General features: G+C 35.6%; 1 protein-coding gene across 1 annotated transcript; it reads left to right on the top strand.

Moving 5' to 3' along the window:
• The first annotated feature begins 9,949 nt into the window (after window positions 1-9,949).
• Window positions 9,950-11,402, top strand: LOC136809861 (calcium and integrin-binding family member 2-like). Its single transcript, XM_067066416.1, has one exon. The coding sequence runs from the start codon at window positions 10,428-10,430 to the stop codon at window positions 10,986-10,988; it is 561 nt and encodes a 186-aa protein (XP_066922517.1). The 5' UTR covers window positions 9,950-10,427; the 3' UTR covers window positions 10,989-11,402.
• Window positions 11,403-11,475: the final 73 nt, after the last annotated feature.

The following is an 11,475-nucleotide window of genomic DNA, read 5'->3' on the forward strand; positions in this document are numbered from 1 at the left end:
AAGGCTTTTAAAGTAAAATGGGTCGGACATGTCCGATTGATTTTTATGTATGGTTGGACATTCGTCTTTCAATTTTCTTTCTAAACAATTTTCTTTCTAAACAATTTTCTTTTACAAGGTGTTATCCTATTAAATGGTAATTCAGTTTTGAGTTTACCGACTTTTTTCATCTTACTGCATTTTTCTATTAACAATTATGAGTAATCTTTACTTGAATGAAAATACACCTGACAGACTGCACTTACTTCCAAATCTATATACTTCAAGTCTAATACAAGCTTCTGATAGAATTTCACATTGATCACGAAGAAGCTAAACAAATGGCAATTAATGGTCAGAAGCCTTTGATTTTTACTTGAAGCTTGATTTCATTTGTTGAGAAAGAGCATCACACAAAATGAATATCTAACACTGATCGCAACTTTGAGAGTTTTTGTGTGTAAATAAAGAAGTTACTAATTTTTTGTAAATTATAATTTCTTTTGGAAATTTCACAACGCATCTGACAAATTTTCGAAGGCACCGAAAGTAAATGGGTCGGACATGATGTCCGACTAGAATCGATTTGGGTCGGACATTTAAGCAATTGGGTCGGACAATGTCCGATGTCCGACCGTTATTTCGAGCCCTGTTGGAAGAATTAAAGTCAAAATTAAATTAAAACTAAAATGGCGCGTGAATCAAATCGAGAAATAGACTAAAACTAGGTCTAAGAAATAATATAACATAGAAAGCACCAGCTAGGAAATAGCGAGTAGCGATGTAGGGACTACAGTTGGTAGAAGAGGTACTACTGCAAGCTCCTAGCTAGGGCTTTGTCGAAAAAATATTTTTTTGTTTCTTGACAAAAGGCTTTGTAAGTTTCTGAGTCACGACAGTTAACAGGTAGTTCATTAAAAATTGTAGAAGCTTCAGATTCAAAGGAACCACTAACATTACAGGTTTCACGCAATTTAGTTCCACCAATTACATCCGTTCGAGTCTTGGCTTGCACATATTTCTCCATAGGGAGGAATTTAGGCCAGTCATTCATATTCACTGATTTCCACGCAAGTTTAGCCAAACTGTATTCGGTCCGTTCTTTGACAGGTAGCCATTTCATATCTATTACGTCAGACTTGCGTGAGTAGCTCTTCCGGACGAAGCTAGCTGTGGCATTTTGGACTCGTTGTAATTGGTTGAATAGATATTGCGGTGCGTTGTGAATTACGGTATTACCATAGTCTATTTTACTCAATACAAGAGATTCTGCCAGTTGGCGTCGTACACGGTATGGTAAATATCGTTTGATGAGGGATAGACTCTTCAGCGTGCCATATGCTTTAGTGACGATTTTTTTGACATGTTCATTCCATGTTAGGTTTTTGGTGAAGATGATTCCTAACAGCTTGAATAAGGGAACACGCTCAATCACATTTTCGTTATTTGACTTGATTTCGAATGCAAAATTATGCCTCCTTGCCATTTGAGATGTGGCAAAGAGCATCGATTTAGTTTTTCTGGCGTTAAATATCAAGTTCGAATCAAGTGACCATTTCTCAATTACGCTAATATCAGAGTTCATTTCAGTGAAACAATTTTCAAGCTCCTTTGGCTTGGTGTGGCGATATATAGTCGTGTCATCAGCGTATTGAACACATTTTGCGGTGGTTTTGGTTGCCATGTCGTACACGTAAATGTTGAAGAGAATGGGTCCAAGTATGCTTCCTTGGGGGACGCCATTAGTAACTGTGAGAATGGATGACTTCTTGTCGTTGATCTGTACGTACTGAAGTCGATTGCTCAGATAGTTGGAGATAACATAGAGTGACTTTTTTGAGAATCGTAGTGTGTGAAGTTTTTTGATAAGAGTTTCAAAATCAACTGTATCAAATGCTTTTGAAAAGTCAGCGAGAACTGCAAGAGTGATTTCGCCTCGATTCATCGCTTTCAGGATGTCGTTTTTGATTTTGATGCAGGTTGTTATTGTGCAGTGACCCTTTCGAAAACCAGATTGATGTTTTGATAGTAGTTCTTCACTTTCTAGATAGTTTGTCATTTGTGTCATAATCAGTCTCTCGTATACTTTTGAAAGGATCGGTAATATGGAGATTGGACGGTAGTCACTCGGATCAGCGGGTGACTCAATTTTAGGAATAGGGCTGATTTTCGAGATCTTCCACTGGCTAGGAAAGACGGATTGTCGAATGGAAGAGTTGATAATATGGCAAATGGGACAGATTTCATCGATGGCGAGTTTAATATATTTCGACGGTATCTGGTCATGGCCGGTTGAGCAGTCGTTTCGTAGATTACATAAGGCTTTACGAACGTCAGCGTAGGAAACTTCGTTTATGTCGAATGGATTGTCTTGTTCAGGTAATTCGTTGATGAGTTGATGTAGCATTTGCTCTGATTTAGGTTTTGAGTTAAGAAGTCTCTCGGCTGTTGTGTTGAAGTGGACATTGAGTGTGTCGGGGTCAGCGGATATCTTTTGTGGTGATGGTTTCAGGATGCGATAGATGGTTGACCATACTTCTTTCGGTCTTTTGGAGGATAGTGCGCGTCGGTAAAAACTGGATTTTTGTTACTCGAATAAGAGTTTTTAATTCGTTTCGGATTTTACGAAACAGATCCCAATCTTTTTGCTCGGACTGCGGGGAATGACATTTGGTTCGTAAATAGTCTCTTTCCTTTTGCTTCTCGCTGATGTTGAGATCTTTTAACCACGGAGCTGGTGGGCACGTTAATTTCTGCCTGATGAGGGGTGCCTGTCGGTCTAGACAATCGGTAAAAAGTTTGTTAAATATGTCTAGTTTTTCTTCAGCGGTATCAAAAGCGTAGACAAGATTGAACGGTATTTGTCTGATATCTGTTTTAAATGCTGCTAAATCAAAGTTTTTCTCATTTCGAATAAATTTATATCTGGGTTCAAACCGTGGTTTGCGTAGATTACATATGACGAAGGCAGCATCATGATCGCTCATTTCGTCGCATGGGATAACATCATCGTGGATGACTTTTGAGAATGAGGTAATGATATGGTCAATGCAGGTTTTTCCCTTCCGGGTTGGCTTCTTCACTTGTTGACGTAAACCGAGACGATCGAGGGTATCTTTATATTCGTCAGCAACGTTGTAGTTCCCTTTCAAGAGATCGATATTTGTATTACCTGTAATCACGATTGGATCAGACCAGATGGTGTGAACGTACGATATTAATGTTTCGAATTTTTGAAGCCAAGCACGTTTGTCAACGTCAACTAAGTCAACTAAGGCCACATCTAAATATATTGTTTGTAATACATTAGATCTAAATGAAAAGAAAGAAGAATATAAACTAATCTCCCCTTCCTGGAGAGGTCATGGTCACTGTAGATAGTGTTCGGTTTCTTTTTATATATACAGTTCAACGTTTCTTTATATACAGTTCAATGGCTCTTTCCCCTATCTGCGGGGAGCAAGTGGTTGTTGTTCCAAGAGGCCAGGCACGTTATGAGATGCTAATTGAGGATATTTGATCTGGTAACTAATGATCTTTTAACCTAAAATGATAGAACTAACCAGAACTAACTATATAAAATTACAAATACTCCTAAAAATTGTAAATATTAGGTATAGAATAAGCGTAACGGAAGGGACAAATTTTCTGATTGAAAATAGCTCTGTTTTGGGCCATCCAAGCCTCATCCCAAGTTTTAGATGATCCCTAAAATTTAGGTGACCCACTGTAGGTGACCCCTGAAACCGAAAATGTGACTTGCATTTCAGTTTTTCTTTAAAATTTTATATTGAGGCAATTACTTTTTTATTTTCTGGTTTACGGAAGCGCCGACGTTTTTTTTGCAAAAATAAAATAAAAATAAAATTGGATTTTACAAATATTTTATTTATTTATGCTCTTCCGACCTTGTACTGAACAGCCATGAAAATGAAACTTTATAGAAAATTACATTTTATAAAAGCAAGAAGGGCAAGTAAAAGGGTCAGTGTCCAGGTCTTTAATAACTTAGACACAATTTCCCTACTAAAAAAGTTCTTTAATGTATGTAAGTTTTCTCAAAACATATTTTTTAATTTTCTCCAACATTCATTTCATTTGGCGAGTTCCTGTACGCGACCGCGATCTAAAAATTCATAACAACAGTCATTAAAAAATGACGTTCGTGTCTTTTTGCACTTTTTTAGCCTAGACGATGTAGCAAACATAGTAAATATAAGCTTTTAATTTTAATTGGCTGAAATTTTTTTTTGCGTCGGAAAAACCTTTTCAAACTTTCAGCAATGATTGACCAAACCGTTACAATGAAAATTATCCAGCGCATTTTTTATTTTCTTATCTTCTTAATCTTCAATGAAGCACTCAAAGTTTACTGAATTTAAGCACATAAGATATTCTTATAATTATTGATATTCACTGAAACACCGTTCGTTGTGCACTGCGGTGGAGTGTATGACGTAACTCGCGCGGTAACTAACTCGCCAAACAGGCCCCGCCAAGGTTGGGGCCGACTAGAAAATTTTGAAAATCGACTGCAAAGATACCATAAATTACAAAATAAAAATAGACAAATTTGACACTTGCTAGAATGAAAAGAAACTTAAAGAAACCATGTGTTATGCGAGCGAAAAAATTTATGCTTTATGATTTCAATGTTGTTGTCAGCAAATTGGTCTTGGGGCGGAGTTAGATTTTCATTTAATAATGCTCTATTGGAACTGGTAACTAACTCGCCTTTTGTTGGAAGATCATATTGGGCGTTTTGGCGTTACCACCAGTGACGTTGTGGGAAAATTTTTCTGGAGGGGCCAAGGTCAATTTTTTTAAATGGCGCCCCTCCCCAATTTCCCAAAGTGGTGCCCCCACCCACCAGTTCCTAAACTTTTACTAGTATTTAGTGGAGAAGAGTACATATATCTTTGATGAATGGAAAAGGGAAAAACAGGCCCCGCCAAGGTTGGGGCCGACTAGAAAATTTTGAAAATCGACTGCAAAGATACCATAAATTACAAAATAAAAATAGACAAATTTGACACTTGCTAGAATGAAAAGAAACTTAAAGAAACCATGTGTTATGCGAGCGAAAAAATTTATGCTTTATGATTTCAATGTTGTTGTCAGCAAATTGGTCTTGGGGTGGAGTTAGATTTTCATTTAATAATGCTCTATTGTACACAAAAAAACTTGTAAATTTTAGCTAGATTGCAAAGAAGTTCCCAATTAAGTTAACTGCGAGCGAAGCGAGCAAAAAAAATTACAAGTAAAACTATCTCAGTAACATTGGTCCTGGGGGGCAATACAAGGCGCATAAAGTATGATTTTTAAGATTGGGGCGTTTAAAAAAATCTCTTTGGCGCCCCTTGCTCTTCTGAGCCCCTTCAAAAAAGCTCCGCTGGGGGGCCATGGCCCCCCAGGGCCCCCCTGCCACAACGCCACTGGTTACCACCCTCGAAGCTAGCGGGTGCCCCCATCTTTCCGCAACTCTTTTCACCATTTTAGAAGGCCATAACAATAGATCCAAAAGGGCGCCATAATCTTGGAAGATAATTTGTTTTGGTCTCCAGCTTTGGGAAGTAGCAATGTTTTTGGTTGTTTTTGATGGAAAATAGTAAGAAACTTAAGTTTACAAGTGTCATTTAGTTTTTGCTGGCTCATAGAATGGCAGGATCCTGGATGGTTTCCCTAACTGACATTAAAGTTTGAAAAGAGGAATTTTATTTCTATTTTTTCCATCCTCCGGTCCAAAAGATCATCTTTGAATTGAATGTCTGTAAACCAGAAAATAAAAAAGTAATTGCCTGAGCATTCAAAAAAGAAGACGCGAAAATGCGTCCTGTGGAGCCTAAGGGTTAATGAGACCCCTGGTAAAATTTGTTATGGTCAAAACAACTTCGAATAACTCCTAATTGTCATTTTCAAGCATTTTGAGCAGTTTGGAGTCTTCAAAAAAAATCAAAAATTTTTGGTTAAACCCTTTGAGCGCGCAGTAGTTTTGAAAATGTTGAAAAAATTTCAATGATTTTTTTTGAATTTGAAACTTCAAAATGGCGTAAAAGCTTGTAGCTTTTGATTCAGACACTCGTTTTGGTACCAACCATTGGAAAGGTAGTTCTATACTCTTTCAAAAAGCATTGGGTTTATTCCCCTTTAAATCAAGTCCTAGGACTCAGAGACCCAAGCTTTGGGACTTGGTATTTTGGCTGTTTCAGGACGCGAAAACACGTCCTATGGCCCTAAGGGTTAATGAGACCCCTGGTAAAGATTTTTATGTTCAAACAACTTCGAATAACTCCTAATTGTCATTTTCAGGTATTTTGAGCAGTTTGGAGTCTTCAAAAAAAATCAAAAATCTTTGGTTAACCCTTTGAGCGCGCAGTAGTTTTGAAAATGTTGAAAAATTTCAATGATTTTTTTTTGAAATTTGAAACTTCAAAATGGCGTAAAAGCTTGTAGCTTTTGATTCAGACACTCGTTTTGGTACCAACCATTGGAAAGGTAATTCTATACTCTTTCAAAAAGCATTGGGTTTAATCCCCTTTAAATCAAATCCTAGGGAGCTGAGACCCAAGCTTAGGGACTTGGTATTTTGGCTAAGGGTTAATGAGACCCCTGGTAAAGATTTTTTATGGTCAAAACAACTTCGAAGAACTCCTAATTGTCAACGCGAAAACGCTTCCTATAGAGCCTAAGGGTTAAGTGATAAAAAGAAGTCATTGTAGTGTAGCAAATGTGATAACAGTCTACAATAGGTCTTTCAACAATGCAATAACTTCAGATATCTTGGCTTTGAAGAAAGAAACACTATAATGAACATCCAAGTCCCTGTAACACTCCCTTTTAAAAAAAGGCGTAACGGAAGGGACATCCATAACGGAGGGGACATCAAATTTTCCAAGGAGATAACTCCCACCACATTGTTAATATAAAGTTTAAATGTACCTGCAAGTAAGAAGTCTAATAAACCAGCTGCGCTGGAAAGTCAGCCCAAAAGGCGAAGGCTTAAAGACTAAGAGATTGTTTGTAAAATCTGAAAGCGAAGGCATTTATTTGCTGAACGTTCAGACGAAAAACGTGGGGATCCGTCCAAAGCAGAAGTCGGTGAAACAATTAATACCATTGCTGTATTGAATTTGAATTTCGCTCCTCAAAATGACAGTTGATGAATTAGCCAATGAAAGCTTGTCTTAGTTTCTCTTTTCAAACTGCCTCAGAAAAAAGCGCGATTTTTTATTGTCCAGTCGTTTACTCGTTTATTCAGTTTGTGAGTCCTCGCTTGTCAACTTTTAAAATGTGAGTCCAAAATTGGACGCACAGCTCAACATGTCTAGTTTATATCAGAGATATCAGATTATAAAAAACACTCGAGCGACGGGTGTCTTGTCATGACAATAAAATAAAAGACCCAAATAGAAGAATTTATACAAGTAGTATACCATTATTCAAAGAAATTAATACTCATTTCCCTATAATTAGGCTCTTTATTTACAATGCAAAAGTATCTTTTTACCTTTTGAATATGACGCAAAATAAGCTTTTTTCTTTTTTCTTATTAAATTAGACATTTACGCGTCTTTTATGTTATTGTTTTTCTCGTCCTATTTTATCTTACTAGAAAAAATTATTTTCGCGGCTAAGTATTCCGATCCTTTCTCGAAAATAATGCGAAATCGGAATTAAAAATTAAAGTCTTAATGACCAGCAGGAAAAAAATCGTCGAACCGATTTGAAGAGTCACCTGGGCTGACTAATGAGGGTAGTAGTCAACCAAAAGGAAAAGTTTTTAAGTCGAAGACTTGAGATGCTGTTCAATTTAATGTTTGCGCAACGGAAGGGACAAAACCAAGGCGCATTTCCAATGGGAAGGACTGTCAATGAAAAAACATGTCAAAAATAGGGATAATGTTTGCAAATTGAATTTGGAGTAATCCCAATGTAACTTGTGAGAATTTTAAACTAAACTATAGCTATTTGACAAAAGATTTTCTTGAAAATGAATTGCGTAACGAAGGGACAAGATCAGGCGCAAAACATGTTTAGAGAAAAATGCAAACCTGAGCAACAGTGAAAAAAGTTTCCTCAAATATTGTGAAACTCGCTCCTATCAATATTAGGTGGACTGAAAAAAGATTGAAAGTGAATATTTTTCCAGTGAAGAAAAAACAATTTTGAATCTTATTTTTTTGCATTTTTCGTAGAAAAATGTGAAATTTAGACTTCTGCAGGGTCTGTAAGAGGAAAGACTGTCCTATTGCTGGCCAAACGCTGATTGTAAGGGCACTTTCTACCCCAGATCAATAATCATTGAAGTTTTGCAAGTTTAATGCTAGTTTTCAAGATATGACGAGCAGTAAAAGTCAAAAGCGTAACGGAAGGGACAGGTGTACCAAAAATGTGGCCTTTACCCACTTACTAAACATTAATTATGTGTTTTCATTAAACTAATCTTTTAGTGAGTTAAACCATAGTGTTTGTTTTACCCTCGAAATTATTAAATCTTATTGGTTGAAAAAAATGTCACATGACTTTCCGTGGCAAAGAATCTTAACAACATTATGCCATGTGTCATTTTGGAATTTTTTCCAATTTGCATAAATTGAAGCAATTTTTATTCATTATTCAGGGATAAGTGGTAAGAGTAATCCTGGGCAAAATTTCTGCCCATCAGGTTTTGCGTCCATACATTTATAACAATTTTTATTTAGTACACTCTATTTTTTTTGTGCTTTTTGAATAAAAGAATTGTATTTTTTAATTTGTTCTCCTGTATGTGATATAACTTTGAAAGCAGTTTAAGTGTAAAAAATACAGAAAAAAAGTTATTTTTGTCATTGCATAAAATATTCTTTTATTAGCTTATGAGTATTATTTAATAAATGCATCCTTTACAGCTTATTTACCCTTTTCTTTTAAACTAGAATCATTCAAATCATTCAAAATTTGGACTAAGGGCCCTCTTTCTGGACTTATAAGCTTTTTTTTAATATAAACAATTTTTTTAGATTTGGACTTAGACCCTAACATCGATCAGCGATGGCCCATTTAAAATTAAATGTGGTTTTTAGTAAACCTAAAAGTTTTAGCCTTTGAAACCTCCAAATCTTCATGTCACATACATCAAAAGAAAGCCAGTGAGCCAGAGATTCATAAAAATGGACTTAAGCCCAGCTTTTGAATTGGGAGGGGGGGTATCTGGACCTAGGCCCCTTTTGAATTGGGGGTTACATGGACTTAGGCCCCTTTTTGCATTAAGGTAGCGATATTATGATCCATATAATACAGATCACAAGCAATATTCTAAAATAATCATGAGTCATATTTTATAGATCATGAGCCATATCATGCATCATTATAAGCCATATCATGGATCATTATAAACCATATCATGGATCATTATAAACCATATCATGGATCATTATAAACCATAACCTGATGAGTCGTAATGAGCATGTACTGCAAATCAGGTGGAAGGTCACAAATGTTCCAGAAATGAAAATAAAGGCATTATGAAATTGAATATTACAGATACCAGAGAAGATCTGGGACTGTATGGGGCACTATTGTAAAGCAATAGGCTCTGTTATTTATACTTGAGAAAATAATTGACAGTAAAATTTGTTCACTGTTGTGAAGTGTTCCAAGATATCCAGGTAGGCAGCTCTTTTAGCTCAGCCTAGTTTCTGATTTTAGCATGTTGTTTTTTGAAAAGGTAACATTTTAACAGCAGATATTTTTCGATGGAAGTTATTTGGATGTTTACTAGATTCTAGACAGAAATCAAATGATGACAGTGCTGCAGAGTGATGTTTTTAGATATGTTTCATCTGGCAAATTGATGTTTGTCAGCGGGCTGTATAAGTTGGATTCCAGTTGAAAATCCACACTCTGGATTATAAGTTACTGAATGCTTTTTTTAAACAAAACATTTATAGAACTAATAGATCTTTGTCAAAAGTTTTCCTGGAAAGGCTTATGATAATGTCATTAGCAAATTGCAAAGCCTTATATATATAACCTTTGACAGAAAAACACTCAAGACATGTTTTATGTAACAAAAAATAGTTTAAATTCGGTGCTCTTTCGGCTGGTGCCAAATAATTATTCCCAAAATAACATTTTGTTGCTATAGCAACCAATGAGGTTATTATTTATCAGTTGCCATGGAAACTTCAGTCTCTCTGGAAAAAATAATTTTACACTCCAGGAGGAATGTCTTTTAAATTTAGTTGCTAAGCCGCAATGTCATTCTTTTTTTTGGATTTAACCTGCCCCCCCTAAATGGAATTTTACGGGAAAAGAAATGGAAAAATAGGAAATTCAAAATAATCAAAAAGTTCTTAAAGCCTCTGCTAGGTGCTAAGGAGGAGGAGGAGGCTTGCTATGTCATTTTCTAATCTATCTGAAAACCAATGTATTTTCATTGAAAGTAATACCGAAAATATTTAGATAATATGGGATCAAGCCACTCAGCTTTCACAATGGAAGAATTAAAAGAATATCAAGAGTTGACATATTTCACTCAAAAGGAGATCCTACATTGCTACAAACGTTTTGAGGAACTTGACCCTGATATTGTTACACCAATGAACAAGAATCCAAAGCTTCCTCAAAAAACATTGTTGAAATTACCAGAGCTAGCAGTAAACCCTTTCCGAGACAGGATATGCAAAGTGTTTTCTTCAACCAACGATGGGAATATGACTTTTGAAGATTTCCTGGATATGATGTCTGTATTATCGCCAAATGCTCCAAAATCTGTCAAAGTAGAATATGCATTTCGTGTTTATGATTTCAATGAAGATGACTACATTTGTCAGAGTGATTTGGAACGTGTTATTCAACGCTTATGTGGATATGAGGACCGCTTATCCAATGAAGATACAAACCTAATTATCAGCAACGTCTTTAAAGAGGCAGACCTAGACGGGGATGATAAACTTTCCTTTGGAGAATTTGAACATGTCATTGCTAAATCACCAGACTTTCTGAACTCATTTAGAGTTAGAGTTTGAAAGAATGGAAAAAATCGAATGAATAAAAAACCAAGCTATAATCTGACAAAATTATATTTAAAAAGTATATCATATTAAAATCTTTAAGAGTTAAGCAGTCAACAGCTAGATCTACATTACATTTTAATCAAGTTTTTTTACATGCTAAGAAAATATTTTTAATCTGTTTGGGTTAATATCTATGCTCTGTTAGTTAACCTTTCATGTCTATTGCCTTATCATCAACTCTTGCGAACTTTCAATCAGAAACACTTCCTCTCTCTCTGTTCATAACAGTATTAATGCATTTTTTAATATTCAAAATTATTTTTATACATTGTTCATAGAAATTTCTTTTAAAGCGTATTTAGTTAGAAAATTATTAATTAGTTTGTTATAATATATTGAAAAGTTATTTATGTAACCTGCCAGGCATTCATTTCTGTTTTCATTTGTTTGATCTTATCCATATTTTTTCCTCTTTTTTTCATCAATTTTGCTGTTTTTC

Source organism: Clytia hemisphaerica, unplaced genomic scaffold, assembly GCF_902728285.1.
Source record: "Clytia hemisphaerica strain Z4C2 unplaced genomic scaffold, Clytia hemisphaerica genome assembly, whole genome shotgun sequence".
NCBI classification, from domain to species: domain Eukaryota; kingdom Metazoa; phylum Cnidaria; class Hydrozoa; order Leptothecata; family Clytiidae; genus Clytia; species Clytia hemisphaerica.

Coding starts and splice junctions, on each gene's coding strand:
- LOC136809861 (XM_067066416.1), top strand. CDS start 10,428: ATGGGATCAAGCCACTCAGCTTTCACAATGGAAGAATTAAAAGAATAT.